This window comes from Danio rerio, chromosome 25, assembly GCF_049306965.1.
Source record: "Danio rerio strain Tuebingen ecotype United States chromosome 25, GRCz12tu, whole genome shotgun sequence".
Lineage (NCBI taxonomy): Eukaryota > Metazoa > Chordata > Actinopteri > Cypriniformes > Danionidae > Danio > Danio rerio.
In genome coordinates, this window is record NC_133200.1 from 22,315,702 (window position 1) to 22,343,226 (window position 27,525).

The 27,525-nt window shown below is 35.6% G+C and overlaps 1 protein-coding gene across 5 annotated transcripts; it reads right to left on the reverse strand.

Moving 5' to 3' along the window:
* On the reverse strand, positions 1-27,505 carry prr5a (proline rich 5a (renal)). Of its 5 annotated transcripts, none has more exons than XM_073942081.1 (12): positions 27,366-27,505; positions 26,315-26,342; positions 24,178-24,250; positions 14,347-14,530; positions 11,986-12,096; positions 10,883-10,963; positions 9,317-9,365; positions 9,186-9,243; positions 8,967-9,058; positions 6,242-6,382; positions 5,901-6,039; positions 1-4,553 (listed from the first exon to the last, which is right to left on the reverse strand). In XM_073942081.1, the coding sequence occupies exons 4-12, from the start codon at positions 14,475-14,477 to the stop codon at positions 4,027-4,029; spliced, it is 1,329 nt and encodes a 442-aa protein (XP_073798182.1). In that variant the 5' UTR covers positions 14,478-14,530; positions 24,178-24,250; positions 26,315-26,342; positions 27,366-27,505; the 3' UTR covers positions 1-4,026.
* Between the last annotated feature and the right edge of the window lie 20 nt (positions 27,506-27,525).

Below are 27,525 nucleotides of genomic sequence, written 5' to 3' on the forward strand. Positions count from 1 at the left end.
TGAAGCATAAAAGTATTTTACTACAAATTCGATTTTGTTGAGGTTGTCCACAGCAGCACACATGAAAGCTGATAACAAATTCAGTATGAAACAAAGTACAGACTTCATAAATGACAGTGCAAGGTATTAAAGTACCACTGTAAACGTTTTAGATGTCTAAAAATGTTGCTCGTTTAAAAATCTATGCAAGATATGCTCAAATTACTCCTATAAAACTACAGAGAAACTGATCAGTTAAAAAGATTTCATACACAGTAATAACAAACAAAAATCACAACAAAAAAAAACTCTTTAAAGTACCTTACAGTTTTTACACCATTGGATTTTTACGCTTTCAATTTCATTTTCTTAAATAAACATTTTTCAATTAAGCCCATTAAATTATGTCCTAAATTTAAAAAGAATATTTTTAAATTACACCATTTGATATAAAAATCACATTATAAAAAAAATTTTTATTGCCAGTAAGCCAACTTTCGTATTCCAGTTACATCTAACATAGCCTCTCTCTATTTAAGCTATATTATCGACTAACTAACTAAAAGGAAATATTTGTTAACACATTCAATTATCAAACCCTGTTCACTCACTGGCAGCTCATTATCACCACATAAAAAGCATGAAAGCCAGACAACATTTTCAAAAAGTACAATGTTCTGCACTGTATTATCCTTAGCGCAACTTAAAGAGAATCATTTCATTCCATACCATTAAGAGTGCAGCTCAGATTGCCAATGATTTAAAGCACTAAATGTAGTTCGTTTAAAGCCCTATGATAATAAATAGTGCACAAGAGCGACAAAAATGGAAGCAATATTTCTACTTTTAGTGATTCTGTCGCCTTCGCACATTATATTACGTTAAGCTCACTTAAAGTGCGATCAAATTGGTGAATTCTTGCGAGTCACTTTTAGACCAAAATGTTTAATTTTGATTAACACACAGCAAATTACGCTACATAGAGTTAAATTGTCAGAATAGCTGCAGTCTGAAGTGCACTAGCCTATCTTGTCTCAAAAATTTTCAAAATGTATTTATTAACATTACTAGTTTTCCTGTAGGTTGCAGCACACAACAAAGAGTGGTAAAACTGTAGTCATTAACTTAGTCCAAAATCGAATACTTCCATAATAAATAGTACGCAAAAAAAAAAAAAAAAAAAAATGCGAGCGGAGTAGGATGTCCGAATTCAAAAAATTCGAAAATCAGTCTGCGAGAAGTACCCAGGATGACCTACTACTTCCAGTGAGATTCTGAAGTGTGCATCCGATGCACGCTACACTATCCGATGATGCGCTGTGAGAGAATTCATGAATGGGAGTGAAGCGACGCTACTCACATGGGGAGGTCAAATGATCGTGACAAAATGTCGGATGTATTACATCTAAGTTCCCTTCATCCTACTCGCATTCATACTGTATAGAACGTATTTTTCTAGCAGCCGAATAGTATGTTTAAATTTAAATGCAGTACCTACTGAGTGGCAGGTGGTTTCGGACGCAGCCACAGACTTCATAGTAGCTATTTGAGAAAGTGCACCTTTTTATGTTGTCATTGTAGCTGCGTGGTTTATAGCTTTGCTTTGAAACCATGGCTATGTGTACACTAATTCATATTAATATGAAAATTGCACGGCAATTACAGATCCAATTGAAGAAATGAAATCTGAAGATTTAACAATGGTATCAAACTGAAAAGCAGCCAAAACAATGGCAGTAAAACGTCAACATTGAATGGGTCACATGACTGCTTCGCAGATTTCAGTCTACACCAACAGGAAACAATGTTATTTTAAAGATTTTTTGAAAAGCTCTGAATTCATAAACAAAACAGCCATCTCCGTGTGGACAGAAGCCAAAAGAGAAGGAAAAAAGATGCGTCGTTAAACATTACTGAAAATTAAAGATGTTTTGGACTAATTCTTTGAAACTGGTTGTAGTCATCAAGAAAATGCTAAACAACACCTTGAGTAAATTATGTTTTCTTCAAGTGACTCTCTGAAAAGACAAACTGTCTATGTCCCACCTCTGCCTCATTTTTATGCAAACACAATGAGGAGTGTATTGCGTCATGCCTATATATTGTGTAAAATAATAATAATCTTGACACCATAGGGTGACAAACGACATAGATTGTCTGTGTTATTTTACTTTCCGCTGAGGTAAATATAAAGTTAAATGTAGTTTTTTTAAAGTGTTTTATTAAACACAGAGTGATCCATTATATGAAACACGGTAAATGTCCGGAAATTGTATGTTTTCTTTCAACATACCTTCTATTATCTATTCATGTTATCCAGCTATAACTATAGCAAATCAATTCTCCATCTGATGACTCTATGCTCTCGGTTATGTTTAATTTCCATTGAGCGGTACAGTACAATATGGTTTAATTTATTTTACTTCTACTGTCAGATGTAATAACAGCGTACCATACTACTTCTTTGGGACCCTTTCATAAGGGCACCGAGCACAACAGTAAAATAACAAAAGGGTGGAGCTAGACTCGCTGCTGAATGCTATTGGTTTACAACACAACCAATAACACAACACAGGAAGCTGCATTTTTAAAAACGCAGCCAAAATACAATACTGTAATAATACAATGCCAGCGAGCAGCAATTAAACATGGTTGATCCAAGCTCAAATAAAGTCGACTTCTTGTGACAACCAGCCACATGCAAGACGAGGATCTGCTGTATGTCCTCTATTGTTGTTTACGGGGCTGTTGAAATGTCGCATGTAAATGTTTGGAAAGCGTAAGTCGCGCTGCTTCCTCTCTTTATTTGGGTGTGATTGGTACTCATCTATATTTGAAATCATGAACTTGACGCGATATGGCCAGAATGCCTTTCCTCTTGATGCTAGAGAAATAATCACAATGAAATGAATTAAAACTTTCTGGCATACATCACACTCACTGAGTAAGGGTCGAGGAAAAGTACTGGGCGACCCATAACTAGGCCCACACGGAATTATTGAGTCTTTTTATCTACTTGAGTAAATGTGTGTTCATTTATATTTATTCAGTTTTTAAATCAATTTCACTAATATTATTGACTAATATAAAAATGTTCCTATGATTTATTTACTATACAGTTTGTATAGTAACATTTTCTGTCTTTTAGTAGATATATTATATGAGAGACTTTGTTAACCTAATAAGTGGATCTAATTGGATTTGCATTGCAAACATTTAATAAAAGTTGAAAAGTTATTTTTTATTAATTTCATATATTAAGTTTTTAGTTGCAATACTCATTCCACATAAATCTGGAGATTTTTTACAAAATTTTGTGCAGAAATTGCCAAAAATGTCTGCAGATTCTGTCTGGCACTACCTATAACGTACTGTACTGAACCGCACCACTCACTGGAAATGAGACATTACTGACGATGGATGAAACTGCAACTTCACACACTGCAACTTTTGTTCTTTAAAGTATACTATCACATGACTGACTACCATTAAATAGGTTGTTTTTAGATGACGATGACTACTACTAGCGCTCAGCAATGAAGAATTAAATATGGGACAAAACTAGATTTTTCATAATAAGTCTAGACACTAAAAACAGAGCTGAAATACAGGACTACTCTGGGGAAAAAAAAGATGGGACACCTGGTCAATTCTAGCCTACAACACTGCAAAATCTTTTGTGAAATTTCTAATTTCAATACATAATATTTTGCTCGCAAAAATTCACCAAATAGAGGTAAATCTAACCGCGCATTTAAACACAAAGTGAGAGACAGTAAACTGCGTAATAATAATAATTAACGAAGACATTCGACATCTATTATCGTCTATGAAAAAACTATGTAGAAAATGTCAAAAACTCATCCACAGGTTTTAGAACGTTATGAAAAAGATCACTTTAAATCGAGTCCTCTCCCCATTAAAGCAGCCTTGTCGTTTTTGCGCAAAGCTGGAATAAAAACTCCAGTTTAAAAAATAACACGTAACATAGCTACTTCACAAGTTCACAGAAAATAGTGGTAGATAATAATCATGGAATCATCACAATCAGCTTGTTTTCCTGCTCGTTCCGAAAGAATCAGAGCGGCAGTGGGAAAAATCAATGAAGATTCCTTCGGGATCCGATTCCAGTGAATCCAGTCCTTGCATTACAATCGTCTCCGGACTGGAGGAGCAACTCGGGGGTGACGAAACCACCTTTTCTGATTCGGATGACGCAATCTGGGCGTCGGGAGCGTGTAGACACCCAGTGGAGGTGTGGATGAACACGGGTGGAGATATAAGAGAGGGTTGTCCCGCGGCTCCTCGCATCATAAGGTCGTGATCGAGTGAGAGTCTGGGGGTGGAGCTGGTCTCTATTCCCACAGATAGGGCCGAATAGCCCTGGTGCTCTATACAGGAAGTGACATCACATGCTGAGTGGCGCCGGATGCCCACGCTCCCAACTGAGCTCACTTCAGAGTCATACTCCGCCACGGGTGTCAGCATGGGGATGTTGTAACTTTTGGAGCGAACTACTGGATTAGTGGACGGCAGATCTGCAGATTTGGACCAGCAATACTGCAAACGCCGCTCTGGAAAGAGTTGCAAGATGTTAATAATGATAAACAGTTGTTTTCTACATTTAGTTGTAGTAGTTTAGTTCTGATGGTTAAATGAATTCTTGCGAGATGTTTAAAGTGGTACTTCATCTGTTGTTTTGTAAAACCTTTACATATTGGTACTTTTTGCACACTTATGTATTGGTACCTTTTAATTTTGTGATTGGAATTCATGAGATTAATCATACTAATTGTATTCTTTTACAGCTCATGTTATTTAACAGTAAGAAATGCACATTTTAAAGGGTGTCCGTGGAGTTATAAAATGTCTTCAAAATCTCAAAAACTACATTTTAGGCCTTAAAAAGTCTTTAATTTGCTGAAATGTTGACCTGTGGGTCTTAAATCATTTTAAACTGGTCACAAGTTTTCTATGGCTATGTAAAGTTACCCAATAAGGCTTACACCAATCCAATCACAACTATCCATCTCAATAAAGCTTAACAAAACTGTATTTTATGACTCCATTTACCAACATAATTTAATTATCTTCCTTACAAAAACATTTGTTTAAGTTCTCCATGTATTTATAGACTATATGTGACGAGGACACTGACCTGGACAGATCAATCTATTTTAAACCAAGGTTAGCTTGTTTTAACACATTATAAAAAATATGTGGCCAAGAAATAATTCATTAGAATATTTTAACGGGGCAAGTAAAAATCTTCTCCACTGGCCTAACTGGGCCATTAGAAGAAATCATTGGTATTTAGCCAAGTTTAAAATTGTACTCATTGGGGTCTTAAAAAGGTATTAAAAAGTCTTTGACTTGGTGAAACCTGCAGAAACCCTGTTTTAAAAGCTTTGAAAGTGTTGTTGTTGTTGAAATTTAAAATGAAAAAAAAAAAACAACAACTTTTAAATAAATTGTTTTAATGTCACATGACCAGAAGAGTTTCTCTACTCTCTGTTCACACTTCTACATGAAACAATTTAATTGTAATGTAATTCTGACTATGCTGTTTAAGCTGTTCAGTATATAAACCTAATACAACCAAAATAATATCAAAAGAACAGATGTTAAGTGTGTGTGTTCGGGAGGTCAAAGAAGTAAAATGACTTAAAATGATGAAGTATTCATCTTTGCTACGAATAAATACTGTCCTTTTGAACTTTATATTCAAAAATCGTGCAAATGACCATGGCTTCAAGTAAATAAATATATTTTTTATATTTTTAAAAATAAAAAAACAGCTTTAACTGGATAAAAACTAATATTACCAAAGCAAAAAAAAAAAAAAAAAAAAAAAACAATATATGTAATTTCAATGCTATAATATGCAATATTGTATGTCCAAAATGCGGTTCCTCTCTCACCAATAAAGCAGGAGCAGTGAGAAGCTCCACACTCGTGTGAACACAGTCCTTGTGTGCCCAGATACGGGGACACCACCTTCTGAAGGAGAGACTCCAGCTTCAGGTACTCTTCGCTCACACCTTTAGACTCGTGAACCCCCTGGAAGATGTAAAGATGACACATTTTTGACTTCATCCTTTTTTCTAAAACAATAATCACAGTCATTTAACTTGAGATGCACAAAGCTTATGAGTAATGTCTCACTCAGTATGACGCGAGTGCTGCAATGACCGGTCCTGTAGTGACTATGCTATGATTTTTGGGTGTAGCTTGTGACAGAATGGCTGGAATTTTTTGATACCTGTAATACCAGAAGCATCTGGACGATGGAGGGCGGGACCCGGGCTCGTGGTCTAGACAGAGCCTCGTCCAGCTTCATGTTAAGGGTGATGGTGTTTCGGAAGTGCAGCAGGGCCAGTTGACGCACAGACGGCTCCTTCCCCTGAACATTAACATCACACACACATTCAGTCATAATGGATTTTCAGTTTACGCTAATACGTTGTTTTAACAATATGTGAGCTTGATATGATTCACTATGGCCCCGTTTATGATCCAATTCTGATGTTTTGCTCATATGTGACACAGTTTGGATCTGTTCTATGACTGTGTAGACACGAAAAAAAAAAGAAAAAAAACATGCATTCAGATATTTAGAGATTGGTTTCAGGCCTCCTTCATATGTGGAAATAAATCAGATATGTGACAATGCGACTATCATGTATACTGGCAGATCAGATATATTGAGGGATTCCGTTTTGCACGTCATTAAACGTGTGACAATGTGGTATTTCTCCAAGGTTTGTTTATAGAAGGAGAAGCGTGTGTGTGCTCATCCTAAAATTTTGGACCCACTGCTCCTCATTAAAGCCTGCCACAATTATCTCCCACCAGACCAGAGACACATATATAAACCATAGGTGCAAGCTGCTATGACGGCCCTTTCCCTCCTCCTCCGCCTCAAAATCACTTGGTTGGGTGAACTTCGCATATTTCGCAGTACTAAAAGCAAGACAATTTCTTTCATCGTGGCTAGTGTGGCGCAGATGATAGAACCCACCTTTACGCAGGTGCAATGTCATTAATTGTATGGCAAGTGTAAACACAATTAAAAGAACGTGTAAGGGGACAGGCAAAAAAAAATCTGACAGTGTAAACGGGGCCTATGTCACTCCCTTTGCAAAACAAATTTCAAACTGAATAAACCAAAGCATTAACCGTGTGTGTTACGTATTTTCTTTAAATAATTAAAAAAATAATACAAAAATATTAATATAAATAAATATCCTAAGTAGTGAGTTTTTTGTTTGTTATTGTGTGTGCATTGCTTGTGGTTCTTTTATCTCCGCCTCTGTCTCCGAATAGGTTTCAATGTCATTCAGAGAGTCTCCTCTCTCCTGGTTTGTGTTGTGAAGTAGAAACTGTGCTGTATTTACTAGGCTAAATTGTTGAAAGTAAATGTTGAGTGTTGACTTTGAGATCTATGCGGAGACACGTGTGCTGAGGTGGGTGCCTTTTTGTTTTATAACATTTTCCTCATGTTGTGTGGTTAGTAGGGATGTAAGTGAATGTTATTTTATTTGTTTAATTTCATGTGCAGGTAAGAGGGTTAAAAACTTAGCTTTTGAGTTTTGTTTGTTACTTTGGCATTTACCTTTGCAAGCTTTTTATTGTCTCCTTTTTGAAAATTAAATGTCAAATAAATTTGACTTTACGTTATTTCCTTGGTCATTCGTCTTTGTTGTTGTTATTACTTTTAAACGGGAGATGAGACTCCGGGCTCCTCATTAATTTAGAGGTAGTTCTAGGTACCCCAGCATTAGTGAGAAACTGGACATGAACATCTTCTGAAGTTATATTTAACCCTTTCACGTGTGAGTTTTAAATACTCCAGCAGACCCTCCTTTTTTGTGACTGTTACTTAGAATTCATTGCTTTCTAAATTTCCCATGGCGACGCATCAAGTTTATCACATATTTTGTTTCTTTTTTTCCCCTTTTCTGTAAATATTGACAAATTTTCTGATTGTATTATGAAAGTTCTTACACTCTGATTCTCAAAAATGTCACTGAACATATAGTTTGTCTTTTAAACAGCTTAATAATGATCATATTATTTGTTATCTAATGGGTAATGGGCACCAGCGTGATACAGCTGCGCTTGGAAGTTAACAAGCATTTATATTATTTAATAAATTAAGCATTAATTATACTTTATTACCGTCTACCCCTTCCTCAACCCATACGGTAATGTAAAAATATTATTTGTTGTAAAGTGTCCCAAAAGTTATGCTATATTGACTCGAGTAGCCTCAGCTGTATCCCATCTAGACATTATCTGGGAGAGGAATAGAGAAAATATTTTAGTAACATAAACAGTGTGTATCCTACATGAACAAAGCACATTGTCTAGTTATATTAAAAAATTATTTATTATTGCAATCTCCTAATACATCCGTGTGTATTTTACAAACCTTATAATGGTATGTTTTGCTTGTGGTTATGTGTATTTGAAACCTAAAATAAATGTTATTTGTTTGAAAGCATGGATAAATTGTTATTTACAACAAGCTCTGCGCACCTATTTCTATGCCTCAGTGCGCATCTGTCAGATTTGAATTTTAGTAGTTGATGAAGTGCACTCTGAACGTTCTAATCACACCGGTGTGATTGTATGCTTCAGGGACCAGCCAAGATTGATCACACCAGTGTGATCGTATGCATGAAAGGGTTAATGCTGGAACTTTTTTGATGATCTAGTTCTGGTAAAATGTTTATATGGTTTATGCTTCAACAACAACAATAGAGGGTTGAATTTACAACTTTAGAGGTGGGAAGTTCAGCATTTTTGATAGCATGTATAGACCCCATTTGACATATGACATATTTTATGATCTATTGGTGGTTTTCACTTTACATTTATTTAAACCAAAAATACCACGATGTTAATGTTTGGTCAAAATTCCAGATACATCCCTACTGTACTTGCTGCCTATCAGCTTATTTCACTGTATGACTGGACTGTACCTGGACGGGGTGAAAGATGGCTTGAAGCATGGTGAGAACATCACAAAAGAAAAAGTCCCACGTCTCAGCCAAAGAGTCCAGTAACTTCTGACCTATTTCAGCCAGAAAAACAAAAAGGTGTCTGCATTGTTTGTGCAACACTGTATAATTCTGTATACAGGGCATAAATAAAATGTACAAGTGTACCAGAATGTGTTGTTTTTAAAATTGAAGAAATACCTTCGTAAAACCTTATTTTGTCCCGTAAAATGACCATGCCTTTAGTTAAAAGTTGATTCTGATAATAAAAAAATGAAAAAATTAATTTATTTACAATTAACAAACATATGACACATCAGAACAAATCTCACCTGAAGATACTCTGTAAAGAATGAGCCCAGCTCAGTCTTTAATAGCTGCCTGAACAAAAAAAGAGAAATTACAGACATATTTTTCAGAACAAACCTTTGATTTGAAATTATTGACAAATTATAATATATATATGTACATGTAGTTCTCAATGGTAAAGGCAGTACTGCTGTGTAATGTATTGCAATAAATGATTACAAGATATTTTTCTATTTCAGTGCTTTACAGGGTTTCCCATTAATTACAGTTAAAAGATGAAAGAAACAATATTTAGTTGAAATATATCTTGAAATAGTATAAAAATCTTTTGTAATTTTTCATCAGTGTCATGCATCCTTGCTAAATATAATCTTACCAAATCTAAAGGTTTCAATCATAGTACATGTTTAGAATTTTTTTCCCAAAATTGTACCTTTTTCTATGCTTTTTCTTAACTTTTATTCAAATACACACATACATACATACATACATACATACATACATACAGTGTTGGGTTAACATTACATTTAACGCAAGTAATGCCATGAGTAAAATAACACATTACTTAAAAAGTTAAGTGATAATATTTAAGTTACTTTTTAAAAATGTTGAAATGGTTACTTTTTAGATTGAATCGCTTTAAAAAACTAATTTACAGAATTACAATTAGTGTAATCATGCTGAATTACACTTAATGAGAGAATGAGCTCTCCAGAGGAAAAGACAGAACCAAGATGGCAGAGCCTCACATTTCTGTGATGGAAGTGTTATTTTGAACATGGAAGAAAAGGGGATTTTAGTCTTAATGGACATCGATTTTACTGAACTAATATGACAAAAATACAAAAGTAGCAAACACATCGCTTTTATTAATATGCATATACAGCATGTGTGTGTGTGTATGTATACACACACACACACACACACATACACACACACACACACGCACACACGCACGCACACGCACACACGCACGCACACGCACACACGCGCACACACACACACACACACACACACACACACACACACACACACACACACACACACACACACACACACACACACACACACACACACACTTGTACTTCAAGGTTGTGCTATGAATGTTAATATCTGTAATATATCTGTATTATTGTTAATATATATAAATTATTGGTAATATATCCTTATAAAAATATATACAATTCTGGCATAAACATAAGAATTACATATTTAAAATAAGGTTTCTAACATTAGGAAGTAAAATGGAAAGTGAAAACACATTGCCATAATGATAATGAGTGGAAAACGTACTTAATTAGGATAAACATATCAACCATAGCTCCTTACATTTTGGGGTGAAATACAGTGTGTTTTTCATCTTTTTGGGTTGTTATTGCTTCACAACTTTAATAGTTACGTAACAGCAAACTGAAACCATGCGTCCTCTGACAACTGTTCAGTGCTGATAATGTGATCCTCAGACATTTTTCATTTTAGACACGGCTGCACATAGACAGCTTTATTATGCTACAAATTAATTATTCACAAAACCCATTATCTGTTTTTATGAAAATAAACATTAGCTCAGTATCTTGTTTTTTTCTCACCTCACGCCTTCGTTGAGTGTATAGAGTTCATTGTCTGCCAGTCCTTTCTTTTGAAAAACAGCAATAACTGCGTTGTGAATGCTGCAATAAAATGACAGACACAAATGTTTATGATATGCAGATAAAACATATGTATAAGCCTGTTCCTTGTGGCATTTTTTATAAGATCACTTTTTCCAAACAGATGGATTTTAATTAAATATGAAAAGTAATAAGGATGCCAAACAAACAAGAGTAAAACAACAGATGCATTACAGTAAAAAAAGGGAGCAAAATATCAAATCAAATCAGGCCTTTATTTGTCACATACACTTTTGTATAGTAAAACTGAACCCCCCCCGACCGTACACAAACATTACAATTTTCAGGGAAAGACAGGTCACAGGAGGTAGCATTTAAAAAACGGAAGTACGATACATCAGAAGAGTAGGGCAAAAAAAAAAAACCTCTAACCTTGCTCTTGAATTGGAGCAAAGTGAGACCAATAATTAATTAAGACCAATAAGCGAACAACCAATAATGAGACCAATAAAAGACTTGATTAAATAATTAAAATAATAAAACAATGTAAAGACAAATAAACAAATAAATCAGCTATAACAGTCAATATAACAGTACAACAGTCAATTTGTAATTAATAAAATATTATTATTTTAAAATATATTATTATTAATTGTAAAATTAAAACTTATCCATAATTATATTTTTTATTCGTTTTAAAATTAATTTTAGTGAGTAAAAAAACGTATTATTTTATTTTATGCTTTATATACAACAGTTATATATATACTTTTATTTTTTCTATAAAATGGCATACAATGAAAACATATTAATAAAACAATATCATATTTAGTATAAGTATACAACAATAAAACACAAGATTGTTGTACATTGAGGGGAGAAACAAAAATTGAAAGACGAGAAAAAAAACTATTTTGTAAAAAAAAAAAAAAAAAAAAAAAATCTAATAAAACGTACCTATTAATTATAAATTAAAATATACTCCTCTATAGTACTGTTTTGGATGTGAAAAACAGCCCAGTTTAGTGACATAAACATGCATCTCAGTTAAGAAATGAGCTGCCTATTAAACACCCGCTAACCTGTTCCATGTGGCGTTTGGACCTGATCCTCTCTCCTCCAGTGAAGCCTTCTCACTTTTGCCCAGCTGACTCAGATTTGGAGAACTGACCAACTTCAGCCGGTACAGAGTCCTCATGGTGAAAGAGAGCAATAAACACACGTACAGTACAGTTAGTCTAGAGCGGCAACAACAACAACAAGTGAGAGAAGAGGAGGAGCTTGACAGATGCAGATGGAGGAAACTACAGTTTTATTGTTGAGCAACCAATTTCCTTCCTCCTGACATTACATTTCCATCCTTTCCTCACTCACTCTCTCTCTGTAAAACACATACAAACACGCACACAAACACACAAGGATACATTGATCTTGTTTAATGGTTATGCAACACAAAAACTCCCTTTTCTTTCTCACTCCCAGTGCAAGGGAGTGACAGGCGGCGGCTCCTGTTCAGTGTGAGCTGCTGAAAATCAAAATCAGGAGCTTTGTATTATTGTTGGCTGCACTCTGAAACTTTGCATATATATATATAATTATATATATATATGTATATAAAATTTATATAAAATAAAACATTACAAATTATTTATGTAATATTTAAATAAAATAGTATAATTAGTATTCATTTAGTAAAACATTTTTGTGTATATTTATTTAGATTAAACTAAATATTGCATTAATTATATAAAATATAATAGAACTACAAACAAACACACAGATACACACACATATATGTATACATACACACACAGGTAAAGTTAGAATTATTAGCCGCCATGAATTATTGGCCCCTGTGTCCTCCCCAATTTGTTAATGGAGAGAAGATTTTTTCCCCAACATATTTCTAAACATAATAGTTTTAATAACTGATTTATTTTATCTTTGCCATGACGACAGTACATAATATTTCACTAAATATTTTTCAAGACACTTCTATACAGCTTAAAGTGACATTTAAAGGCTTAACTAGGTTAATTAGGTTAACTAGGCAGGTTAGGGTAATTTGCCAAGTTATTGTATAACGATAGTTTGTTCGGTAGACTATCGAGAAACAAATTGCTTAAAGGGGCTAATAATATTGCCCCTAAAATGTTTAATAAAAAAATTAAAAGCTCTTTTTATTCTAGCCAAAATAAAACAAATAAGAATACTCTAGAAGAAAAAAATATTATCAGACATACTGTGAAAATTTCTTTGCTCTGTTAAAAATCATTTGGGAAATATTTAAAAAAGAAAAATAAATTCAAAGAGGGGCTAATAATTCTGACTTCAACTGTATATATATATATGTGTATATACACACACACACACACACACACACACACACACACACACACACACACACACACACACACACACACACACACACACACACACACACACAAACACATAATACACAATATATCGCATCAGCCATGTTGAGTCTGGATTATAATTTATAATTTCGTTAGTGTGCTTGAAGCCTGTGATTGTGAGGGTTTTAAAAGCGTTCAGACCTAAGAAATTGTACCGTTTGTAACTTTGACAAATTAATAACGAATTAATTATTTATAAAACAAAAATATGTGCAGGATCATTTTATCTTTGATTATTTATTTACTGTACACCTGAATACAGTTCAACTCATCAAAAAACAATAAAACGCTGTTTATTTAATTAGTATCTTTCTCTTTATTGCATGCATTTATGCTTGTAGATTATTTTCATATATTTTAACCAGATGTACTCCCCTACAGAATCCCAATCAATCTAAAATTATAAAATATTTCCAAATAGTTATTCAAGTCTTGTAGTGAAATTATGTACATATTGCAATATTTAATCATAGAATAAATAAAAAAGTATTTATATATAGAGATAATAATTATACACAGTTCACACCAAATATTCTGTAAAAACTAACCTTTATATTTTGGATGCGATTAATCTTTGCCCAACAAATATAAAATTTATTCACAATAATAATGCAACAATAAGCTAATAATAAATAATAACATTATTTTGTTTGCATACTCTTATATAAAAAAAATCAATAAATCTATTAGCTTTCATAGCATGTGTCATGTATGGCGCTGACAGTTCTCTATTGATTTTAGCCTGGAAAAATTTGATCCATTTCCCCCTGCTCCTGTCAACACTCATTGATCTGACATTCATTTTAACTAACTCATTCTGGTTCTGGGAAGTGAGTCATTTTTCTCATCACAAACACAAACAGGGTCTCCTCAGCAGTTGGTCACACTGGTATATTTTTGAATGTGGCTTATTTAGCATAGAGGTTAACAAAGGAAACCACAGGACATCACAAACAAATAACAGGATGTGAGTATGTATAGGCGGATGTGAATGTGTGATGGCTCCACTCGCAACATCTGCTGTACCTCCTGAATGGATGACTGCTTCCATCCATGTGAAGGTGGTGCGGCAGAGCGAACAGGCTGGAGAAGCTGAAGGTGGAGGAGGATCTAGAGGAGGGTCGATCGCTGTGGCCTCCACTCAAGTTCTCCAGCATTGTTATCCAAAGGTTGCCAGATCCTCTTTTTATTCAGAACATCTCTGGTGCTTCTGATGACAAAAATAAAGCAGGAGACATAATGAGCAGTGTGTTGAAGCAGAAGTGTAACTGTCAGACCCACTGAAGTGATTTCCAGGGGGCTTGACCCGCTAAATTATACCTAAACAATCCTCCCAGAAGAGCATCAAAATAATGTGCATAATTTATATGTAGGAAATATAATATCATCTGCACTGATCTGAACTTGCCTCAACACACCTGCAAGGATGTTTCTAGAAAGCTTAGTAAAGCTGCGGTCACACTGGCGTTTGATAATGCAAAATTCTGTCGTGCTGCGCTGCGAAAGGGGCGGGATTAAACAAGATAATTAGACATTTAAAAAAGCAAGCGATTGCTTCGTGGTTTAAATTTCTGTCCAGAGAGATCATGTTTTGATCCTCGATTGGTCTCACGCAGTCAAGTGATGCGATTTCGCAGGTCAGAGTTCACCAAGCTTGAACTTTGCACCGCAGCAACCTGCGAAACTTAACGCATGACCCTGCGTTTCTGGTCTGACGCATTCGCGTGTGTATGAATGGAAGTCTATGGGAGGAAAAGCCCAGTGTGACAGCAGCTTTGGAGCTTGATTAGCTAGCCCAGGTGTGTCTGATTGGGGTTGGAACTAAACTTTGCGGGGCCCTCCAGTACCGAGTGTGGACACCCCTGGTGTAGACAAATGGCCAAAATGCATAGAAAAAAAACTGCGATTTTGAAAAGTCCTGTTTGTGTGGACAGGGCCTAAAGGGTGTCGCACAGTGGATTTGCCACTCAGTGCCACGACATGCCGCACACATGACAGTTGGAAGTATAGCACAACAAGCGCACGTATTCGAATGTTATTTAATATGAAGCTATTTCGATGGCGCTCTGTGGCTCTCGACTTGCGGCATTGGTGAGCGTACCCTGATAGAAATCTGTTTACAATTCTAAAATGCATGGCGCTATGTGTGTGGTGCCGAGTAGTGCATCCAGTGTGCGACCCCCTTAAGCATACTAATAGACAATGTAATCCTAAGTTTACACTTGGGCTGGGTGATTTGATTAATTGAACATTTTTACTTAATTGCGATTAATGAAAGATTATTTTATTTACAAGTTTCATATAGTGACAGGTTTTGTGATAGTAACGTGTAGTTCTAATAGTTGTGATGTGTAGCTAAGGTTTTTTTTATAAGGGTGCGAGTGTATGCGGAGGCTGCGCCGGACCGTAGGCGTGCGATTGGCAAAAGCATAAAATCATAACAATATAAGTATAAACTATAATATAATAAGTATAAATCAGCCTTAACAGAATGGGGCCGTGAGACTCCACACACAAGAGGGAAAGAAATAGCAAAAACTGACGTGGAAAATTTTGACTAATTATAGGTTCTAAATGTTGATTTGGATTATCTTTCGATTAATCGCCCAGGCCTAGTTTACACCAAACACAGACACCACGTCACTTGCTCTTGTTTACTCATAGGATGTTTTTCCCCTCACATAATATTTTTGCTTGAGAAACGAGTCATCTATTTCATGTCTTTCATGCTGGGTAATTCACCTCTCTTCTTGCATTTGCATAGACTTTAAGTTATTTACTTGTGCAAATACTTAATTCTGTTTTTGGTGTGAATCAAGCATAAGTGTTCAAAAGACACTTTTCATGACAAATAAAGTCAAATTAGATCACACATCACTAAGTATGTGTGTATTTTAAAAGAAACCTATGGTTATGCATGGAAGTTAGAGATACAGTTTGTAATTTTGGCAGCTAGACAGTGTCTATTGACAAATAAAGGCGTATTTTGATGATGTCGTGACTGAGTGTGGAATCATGGGAGTTGTGATCTTCATTATATTACAAAGCTATTTCATCATGCTAAATACAGTTTATGGTTCTGTTATAATGCTGTTCTGTGCAATAAAACTAATAAATCTAATAAAACTCACAACATATTAAAGCATCTTTGGTGTTTTCCTGTTTTCTATAAAAACCAAACTAAAATTCGAGCATGTATGACCTCATTAGAATGATGACACAGGACACGGTCCGTGTTACTAGTTAAAATTGTTTATTTCTCTGGAGTGAACATTCTTTGAAATATTTGGGATAATGTAAGTAATTAGGTCAGCAAAATATATCACAATGTTCTAATGGTTTTTATTTTATTTTTATGTGAAATTCACATTTGTATCTTAAAAATTAAGCATTTTCAATCACATGTCTGTTGAAATGTTGATTAAAGATTACCAATTAAAGATTACTGTAGATCCGAATCAGCTTATTATTTATCAAACTGCAATCAATTAATCCACAAAAATCAATAAGCAAAATGTAATTTAACTAAAGCATGAATGGGTAATAACAAGCAAACTAATGAAAAAGGTGACCTTCCACCCACCAATGTGGGCAGAAAACAGAAACTGTAATATCTATTTATATCTCCAAAATGATTCTTGAATAAAAAAAGACTTGATTTGTCCATCTAGAAAGACAGGATTTGGTGTGGTTCGCATTTTACTGAACTCATGCGAGTGACAGGCTTTTTGTTTCTGTTATTGTTATTTTTTATAGCTTGAACTGATAAGAACCTCAGAAAGTCCAAGGGATCACAGATAGGTCTTTAGGAGGTCAATAATATACATGGTCATAAGAAAAACAATAATCACATATGCATACAAATAACATATCAATAGAGAGAAAGGGAAACAAATGACTAATAAAATAAATAAAAAATAATAAAAATAATAATTTTATAGTATTGATAATAATAATAAAATTACTCAATTAAACAAACAAAATTAGACAAAGAAATGAAATTAAAATGACACTTAACCAAATAACCATTGGGAAATCAACTAAAAACGAGGATCTTCTTTAAAAACATCTGTATAATATATCAGGAATCTTAGGTTTTTATTCTTAATAAGATTAAGTGATTTTAGGAGGGAGTTAAATTTTTTTCTAACTGAGAAGGAAAGGATGGGTAATTATTTGCGAATTTCTGAATGTGAACAAAAAATTTGGCATGTATATGTACTAATTTCATCTCTGCTTGTTTGCAGGAAGAACAGGAGCTGTCGATGTCCAAAAATTTAGAAATACTAGAATTTAACGGACAAATTTTATGTCAAATTTCTTTTGCCTTGTTGGAAAATGTAATATTTCCCTGGTAAAAGCCAGTTTATACCCTAAACCAAGGACCTCCAGTAAAACTTTCTCCTAGAAGAAATTTTCCTTTTAAATTGAAAAGTTTAACGCAGAAACCCATTGTTACATTACCTTCTAATAGCAAAGGAGGATGAATATCCACTGAGCTCCTTGGATTAAATCTAGAGTAACTAGGTTTTAACTTGGTTCTAAGGGTCAAACAACAAAAAATAAGGTCAAGAATCTTGGTGTAGTTCTGGAGTCAGATATGAGTTTCAATAGTCATGTCAAAGCAGTCAGTAAATCAGCATACAATCGTCTCAAAACATTGCAAGAATTGGATGCTTGGTTTCTAGTGAAGACTTAGAGAAACTTGTCTATGCTTTTATCAGCAGCAGAGTGGATTACTGTACTTCTCACGAGCCTTCCCAAAAAGTCAGTCAGACAGTTGCAGCTCATCCAGAATGCTTCTTTCTTACCAGAACCAGAGGAAAGGAACCTGGTCAAAGGGATTCTGACCAGAACCAGAAAATCAGAGCACATCACACCTGTCCTCAGGTCATTAAACTAGCGCCCAGTTAAATTCAGAATAGAGTTTAAAGTATTATTACTTGCCTATAAATCACTAAATGGCCTATAACCTCAATACATTACAGATATGCTCACTGAATACAAACCCAACAGATATATCTCAGATCTTTAGGATCATATAAACTAGAAATTCCAATAATTCAGTAAAAGCAGGGTGAATCAGCTTTCAGCTACTACGCCCCTCTCTACTGGAACCAGCTTCCAGAAATGATCAGATGTGCTCCAACATTAGGCACATTCACATCAAGACTGAAAACGCATCTGTTTAGCTGTGCCTTTACTGAATGAGCACTGTGCTGCGTCCGACAGATCGCACTATTATGTTTTACTTTTCTTCATTATTTTATAACCTGTTTTAACACATTTTAATCAGTTTTAATCATTACTATTTGTTGTTATTTTCTTATACTTGTCTCTTTTATTCATGTTTATGTAAAGCACTTTGAATTGCCGCTGTGTATAAATTGTGCTATATAAATAGACTTGCCCTGCCCTGCCTTGGGTTAACTAAACCGGGTGATATTGTTTTAACCACTATGTTGAATTATTTAGGAGGAGTCGGGACTGTTGTATGTTATAAAATATAAATCTAGAATCATGCTAGTAACATGCTAATTCATGCTAGTAACATGCTAATTCATGCTAGAATCATGCTAATAACATGCTAATTTGTACTAGATTCATGCTAATAACATGCTAATTTATGGTAGAATCAGGCTAATAACATGCTAATTCATGCTAGAATCATGCTAATAACATGCTAATTTACACTACAATCATGCTAATAACACGCCAATTCATACTAGAATCATGCTAGTAACATGCTAATTTGTACTGGAATCATGCTAATAACATGCTAATTCATGCTAATCCCTGCTAGAATCATGCTAATATGTTATTTATACTTTTTCAAACTGTTTTTATCTAAATAAACTATTCCCAACAGGCTTTGTCAAGCCAGCCTCAAAGTTTGTCTCGACGAACTTTACTGTCTAGTTTCATATTGTAATATCTCAGATGTGAGTGACAGGTTGCTCCACCCTCAGGCCAGTGTACACGTCATAAAGAAAGGATTTTCTTTTTGTATCCGAGAGCGGAAATTATTTGGATGAAACATTATGAGGGGCACATGAACATTCATCCATAATCACTTATACACTGCGATGTTACTTCATGTATTAACAAAACACAGTTTAAATAACGTCAGTTTATCCATTTGTTTACGAATCTGTCTGAATGTGGTCATGCACTTTACAGCACCAGTTTCCATTTAATGTTTTTTTTAAAGATAATGGTGACCAACACAGTCTTTAAAACGTTTAATTTTGAACGAAATGAGGTGCTAGTGCAAAAATATATATAATTATATTTTAGTAGAACTCTCCCTTTAAATTTTACTAACTCCCTGATGCAAGCGTATAGCGAAAAATTTTAGAAAATAAGATCGTATTACAACCATTTATCACAAATGTAAACTCTTTTCCCCCGATAATTCCGCCCGTCTCATTCATCTCGGTTGCTGTTAAATGACGGATCGATGTGCTTGTTTACGTTATTCATTCTCCATGTGTTCCTCAGCAACACAACACAGCTCGCGCCCCCTGCCGGAGCATCTAGAAAAGAGCATCGCAAAAGAAATAGGCTACTAAAACAAAAGACTTGTCTTGCATCAGGCTGTCATCATTTGCTCACGCGGCCGTAAGAGCTTTTTCTAGGCTCTTAAAAACACACAAACGCATCCCAACAGCCTCGACCCAAATACGTGACTTTGCTTTATGTTCCACTTTCCCTGAAGCATCGCGTCAGTTTCCCTTTGTTCAGTGAACGTGCCAGGACACGCGCCACGGTGTTTTACCGGAGCAGGAGGAGTCCATTTCCCTTTTTAAAGTGCAGACAGGTAAAACGACAACGTCTGGGTAACACCCGAGAAGGATATCTGAGAGGAGAGGGCATCTTTTTCCACGCTGGACTGACAGATATCGCTTGAATGCACAGTTAAACGTAGTCAGGAATCAAACAATCCGCATCATTTTCAGTTGCTCACATATTCCATCAGTATAGCTGTAAGTTATTCATGGCGGGATTGACGCACTGGGTACTCAATGTACCTTGTGGTGAACATGGCACGTTTGTTATTCATAAACAACGCAACAATGCACCATTCATCCGGGGGAAAACGAAACATTACATTAAACCCCGATTTATTTTCAGACTCCACGCAAACGGTAACAATCTTTGAACTCACCGTCATGTGCTCCGCGTGCAAAGTGAATGTGAGCAGTCGGAGATACTGAAGGAAGTTCAATGCGCGCGGATACAATAGAGATGATGGATTACACTTCGGGAGTAACTAATCCATACATGCGGATGTTGGGCTGTGCGGGGTTAATGGATCATTCCTGTGGCATTCCCAATTCTCGCCCCTCCTATTCGCTTCTTCCCGAGTTGCAGACTGTCTGACCAGACGCCAGTCCAGACTGTGGGCGCGTTCACGCCCGAACACGTGCGCGCGCGCCATTGTGCGAAGGGTCAAAATGTGCTTTAAATGAAACTGGAAAATGCTCATTTAAACTAGGGTCTCGTCATTTTTAATAAAAGCGAACGCAGGAAATGATTTATGAGCTCAATGGTTAATGCTCAATCCATATTCAAACCATTCAGTGACTGCAGGCTGCAAGCAGACTGCAATCTTTATTCGGATCCCGTATTTATATTGAGATAATCCCTGCTGAGTTGACAGTGACGGGGATGTTCTTTTGCAAACCAATAAATAATCTTGAAGAGGTGGAGTAGAGAACTCAAATGTTTTAAATACAATTTTACATTATTTCAGCAGTGCTTCTTCTCAATTTATTTTTTCTTCTTCTCAACTTATTTCTCCATTCATTTTTCCCCAAAGGAATTTAAAGGGCACCTATGATGAAAATCATCTTTTGTAAGATGTTCAGACAGAACTGTGAGTAGGTATAGTGTGTCCACAGTCATATTAGGGTGATAAAAAGACAACAAGTCAGTTTTCCTGACGTTAAAATAGAATCCAAATCCCTCGCATTTAGGCCCTGTTTACACTGCCAGTTAAATGTGACCCAATTCCGATTTTTGGCTTATATGTGACACAGATCGCATCTGTTCTATGACCGTGTAAACATGAAAAAAACGTATGCATTCGGATATTCAGAGATCATTTTCAGGCCTCCTTCATATGTGGAAATAAATCAGATATAAATCGGATATGTGACAATGCGACTGTCATGTAAACAGGCAGATTGGGTTTATTTGGGCCTTCCGTTTTGTACATCATTAAACTTGCGAAAATGTGTTGCTTCTCTGTGGCTTAATGACGTAGAAGGAAGAGTGTGTGTGGAGATGCCGACGCGGTAAACAACAACTACAGAGGAAACATGGAGGAGGAAAGTGGTCAGTCACCACAATTTGCTCCCACCAGACCTGGGATCTCTCTCTCCTCGGAATGGTGGATGACATCATCCTGCAAATAAACCATAAGCGCAAACTGCGATGATGGCCCTTTCCCACCTCCTCCGCCTCAAAATCATTTTAAAGTTGGGCGAACTTTGTGTTGTAACTTTAGCTTTTTGTCACTATTAATACACGCACTGCGGGCTACACATATAACAACTTTATTCCCTCCAACACCAGTGCGCACACAGGCAAAGGCTACATCTTCCACTACATACACACATTAGGGCCATACCATTATATAAACTGCATGGGTAAATCTGGCCTAACCATTCACTGCTTATACTACACTTCACATATTTCACAGAGCTAAAAACAAGAACATTTCTTCCATCGTGGCTAGTGTGGCACAGATGCTAAACCCGCGTTTATGCATGCAGGACATCGTAAATTCTATGGCAAGTGTAAACATGAATTGGATATGGGTCACAATTAAAAGAACAAGTAAATGGACAGACAAAAAAAATCTGATATAGGCAACAAATCGGAATTAGGCATCAAGACCTGACAGTGTAAATGGGGCCTAGAAGCCCACCACAACGTGACGTAGAGTGTGGTTTTCTCCACCCACTAAATTGATTGACAGCCCCTTATTAATATGTCTCTGTAGTGACACATATAATCATATCCACAAGACAGGACGTGCGCAAAGTAACTGTGATTAATAGATCTGTTCAGCTCACTGTGATCATAATCAAATGTAATCAAGAAAAAGTTTTACAAGCTTAAATGTCACATATCACATTTGCTGTGCAAAAACAGTGCTAAGTTAAACAAACGTGCTGTGCGTGTGTCTGTGTGTGCGTGCATGAACTTTGTAACAACATTGTCATTGTGTGTGACTCATTGTTGCAACTCCACAACAAATACATCAAATAATCATTGGGAAAGTTCTTACTGTAGCATTTCTCTCAAGCGTTACAACAGATCTGCTTCCTTCATGTCTGCCACTGTGCTGTTTATCTGATGCAGCCGAGTTGGAGATTGAGGCACACTCTGACAGGCACATGGGAACGTAGGCGGGGAGAACTAGCATTAAAGGCACAGGCAACAAAAACAGCTACACTGTGTTCAGAGCAAAAAAATCCAATATTCTGAAAATTATAATAATTACGCTGAAGGGTGTTTTGAGCTAAAAGTTTACAGAAAATTTCTGAAGACACAAAAGACTCATCTTAAATCTTAAAAAGGGGTAAATTAGGTGTCCTTTAAATTGTAATGGTGAACTAATGGTTCCTGTTTGGTTTTATTTGGTTATTTTGTTTTATGGTAAGCAAATAAGTATATTCTATAACGTTATTTGTTGTGTGTGTGTGTGTGTGTGTGTGTGTGTGTGTGTGTGTGTGTGTGTGTGTGTGTGTGTGTTTAGTTGTATTCTAACATTTCAGAATGTTGGAGGAAGTATTAATTTTTTGTTGTTGTAAAAACTTTAAAAAGAACCTAAAGGAAAATGTGCCGTTCTGTCTTAGAAACCAACATTAAATGTTCTGGGAACCAGGTATAAGGCAAAAATAAAACCAACCTTACAAATGAAACAATATAATTAAAATGAGTAGGATACACAAACTTTAAGTTTATTGATAAACAAGCAAATATAGTACATTCATTCATTCATTTTCCTTTAGATTATTCCCTTTATTTATCAGGGGTCACCACAGCGGAATTAACCACCATGTTTTACGCAGCAGATGCCCTACCAGCCGCAACCCAGTACTGGGAAACACACAACTCACGAAATACACTCTCACATTCACATACACACACTCATATACTACTGCCAATTTAGTTCATCCTATTTACCAATAGCGCATGTCTTTGGTCTGTGGGGGAAACCGGAGCACCCGGAGGAAACCCACATGATCACGGTGAGAACATGCAAACTCTATGTAGAAATGCATCTGCAACGTAAAACATATGCTGGATAAGTTGGTGGTTCATTCCACTGAGCTGGAAAGGAAATGAATGAATAAAAATAAGTTGCCTACATGCAAACATGGCTTCAACAAAAGAAAATATATCTGAGCTCAAAAATAATTATTAATTTTAAAACTATAGTGGAGTTTTATCATCCAGAACAAGGCTATTGAGCTCTGTAGATATGTGTAGATCTGAAAACAATTTGTCTTCCAACTAGAAGGCTAAAAGTGCCACCGTTTAGCATTGGTGTAATAATACTAGTTCATTCATTTTATTTTCAGCTTAGTCCCTTTATTAATCGGGGTTGCCACACTGGAATGGACTGCCATCTTGCATATGTTTTACGCAGCGGATGCCCTTCCAGCTGCATCCCAACACTGGGAAACATCCATACACTCTTGCATTCACACACATACACTACTCACCATACTATTATCAGTTATTCATGTTCTTTTCTGACTTCAGTTTTGCTAAGAGCAATTTTTATTGTGTTGTTGTTGAAAGTTTCAACCAAAAAAAATAAAAATCTTCACAAATTACCTTCGCCATTGTGGCACGGATCTCTCCTGAGGTAATCTACACCGACTGAGATTTTGATTCTCAGCTCTCGGTCCTGGATGTAGAGAGTGTCGCACATAAAAAAATTCTGCTTCAGAGTAGAGTTCTGTACTAGAATGGTAAACATAAATTTGCAAAGTGCAAACAAAATCTTGAAAAACAAAAACTTTGGCAGCGTGTTCAAAACTGAACTGAGAATGCAGCTTATATGAACACTTCTTTCCTAATTAGTTGTTTTTTGTTTCAGAGTGTTTTTCTAGTTTATCAATGTCATTTTTTGTTCATTTTCACAAAAGTTTGCTTTGTTATTTGTGGCAATCTAATTTCAAACAATCCCATCATAGACTAGCGCAAAAAAGTAGAATGCATTAGTTCTATGAAAGAGTTGATGACTGCATGTTAAAGTTGCTCTCCAAAATGGAGGCAGATGAATGTGGGATTTTTGAAGTTGACTAAAGGTACATTTTAAGCAACAAACAGAAACAGTTTGTGGTTTTCGCATCATGACACTCAAAAAACAAAATGTTCAAAGGATTCTGTGTAAGTGACTAATTGTTGTTTTATGCATGCCAGTACAAAGATAAAGGAACACTATGTGCCTGCACACATGCACAGTGCATCTGAAAAGTATTAATAGTGCTTCACTTTTTCTACATTCTTTTATGTTACAGCCTTATTCCAAATTGAATTAAATTAATTTATTTTCTCAAAAAAAAAAAAAAAAAAAAAAACCTGAAAAATCACATGTACATAATTACTCACAGCCTTTGCTGTGGCAACAATTACAGCCTCAAGTCCTTTTGAATATGATGCTACAAGCTTGGCACACCTGTCTTTGGGAATTTTTTTTCTCTTTGCAGTACCTCTCAAGCTCTATCAGGTTGGATGGAAAGCGACAGTGTACAGCCATTTTTAGATCTCTTCAGAGATGTTCAATAGGATTTAGTTCTGGGCTCTGGCTGGCCCACTCAAGGACATTCGCCGAGTTGTTGTGAAGCCACTCCATTGATATTTTGGCGGTGTGCTTTGGGTCATTGTCTTGCTGGAAGATGAAGCGTCACCCCAGTTTGAGGTCAAGAGCGTTTTGAAGCAGGTTTTCATTCAGGATGTCTCTGTACATTGCTGCATTCATCTTCCACTCTATCCTGCCTAGTTTTCCAGTTTCTGCTGCTAAAAAACATCCCCATAGCATGATGCTGCCACCACCATGCTTCACTGTAGGGATGGTATTAGCCTGGTTGATGAGCGGTGCCTGGTTTTCACCATAGGTAACGCCTGACATTCACTCCAATTGCTACTAATATAGTTGTCCTATAAGGTTCTGGTCTGTGTGTGAGTGACCATTGGGTTATTGATCACTTCACAGACTAAGGCCCTTCTCCCCGATCACTCAGCTTAGATGGCCGGCCAGCTCAAGAAAGAGTCCTGGTGGTTCCAAACATCTTCCACTTACGGATGATGGAGGCCACTGTGCTCATTGGAACGTTCAGAGCAGCAGAAATCTTTCTGTAACCTTCCCCAGCCTTGTGCCTGAGACAATCCTGTCTCTGAGATCTACAGACAATTCCTTTGTCTTCATCCTTGGTTTGTGCTTTGACATGCACTGTCAACCTTGGGACCTTATGTAGACAGGTGTATGCCTTTTCAAATCATGTCTAATCAACTGAATTTACCACAGGTGAACTCCAATTAAGCTGCTGACACATCGCAAGAATGATCAGTGGAAACAGAATGTTCCTGAGCTCAATTTAGAGCTTCATGGCAAAAGCTGTGAATACTTCTGTACATGTGATTTTTTTTCAGGGTTTTTTATTTTTAATAAATTTGCAGCATTTTCAACAAATCTTTTGTCACATTGTCATTATGGGGTATTGTGTGTAGAATTTTAAGGAAATAAATGAGTTTAATCCAATTTGTAATAAGGCTGTAAAAAGAAAAATGTGGAAAAAGTGAAGCTCAATAAATACTTCCGAATGCACTGTATATTTTAATACAGAGCAAGTGCAGACAATCAAGACAGGTGATAGTCTGTGACAGAGAAACTGTGGTTTCAGAATATTTTGATAAACAAATATACCTTTTTTTAAGTTGTGCAATGCAAAATTGCTGCTTGTATTACCTGCTGCGTCATGCCAGGGAGCCAGCTTCTACAATTAACACAAATTGATTGTCATTTGTATGCAAAACTTTTTAAAATATAGGAACATTTTCAAATTTTAGTAACTTTTGTGGTGTAAAATTCTTAAATATTTCTCAATGAATTAAAAATAAATAAACATAAACACTGTAAAACATTTCTTAAATACCAGTTTCTGTATTTTGTGATTCACAAGTCTTTTTTATTTATTTAGGCGTGTGAATTGTATCATTGATCTCTGTTTTGTTGATTTTTGATGTAGAAAATTTAACCCTAAAGTTTGACGGTGACTTTTATTGACATTTTATTGACATTTTACCTATAAGAACTAACATATAGAAAAACAAGTCTGTAATATAACAGAAAACGTGAAGCAGTTTATTGCTAGGTGTTTGTATCGTAATATACAACACTAACCCTGACAATGCATCACTTTAAACTAAGATATTAATAAAAGACACTTTTTTAACTTTTCAAGGATAAAGGTTGTCAGAAGAAAAATCAAGGTCCCGTAATCGAATTCAAAAGCATAAATAAACAGGACAAAATAAAAACATGAATCACAATTTTTTTTTTAAGTGCACAGATGAATTGTTCTCAATAAGAACTATGACATGCATTTATTCAATGATATGCTATACTGACGACAATTTAGGCAGTAACTATTAGACTGGACTTCAAATATCCTTTAAATATATTTTAAAAATGTAAGAATATATTTACTTTAATTCTGATTTTGCGAATGCAGTGAAACACTAATCTATCATTTCTAACAAATAGATGGATACTGTCATCCGACAATGCAGAGACTTTGGTTAGCAAATCAAGTCAAAGCTAAATTCATTCAGCATTGAACTTCACTGTATTATAAATGCAATTATGCTTTTATTGTAATAAGTTATCATTTTAAAAGTTATACTGCATTAGTTAATACAATTCAAAGTGATTTTTTCTGATAATTTTTAAATATTATGAAATAAATCTAGAAATTACACGTTGGCAACTTTAATGTAATATAATTTGGTATATTTACCTTCGGCACACGGCTCTCAATGACATTTGGTTTTGACCTTTCATAGGAAAAAGATTTGAGCACCCCTGCGTTGGACTGTAAAATTATAGATTAGAACCTGATTTAAACGCGACTATCGTACACGCCCTGACGTGCTCCCTGTTTCTATGACGTAGTACGC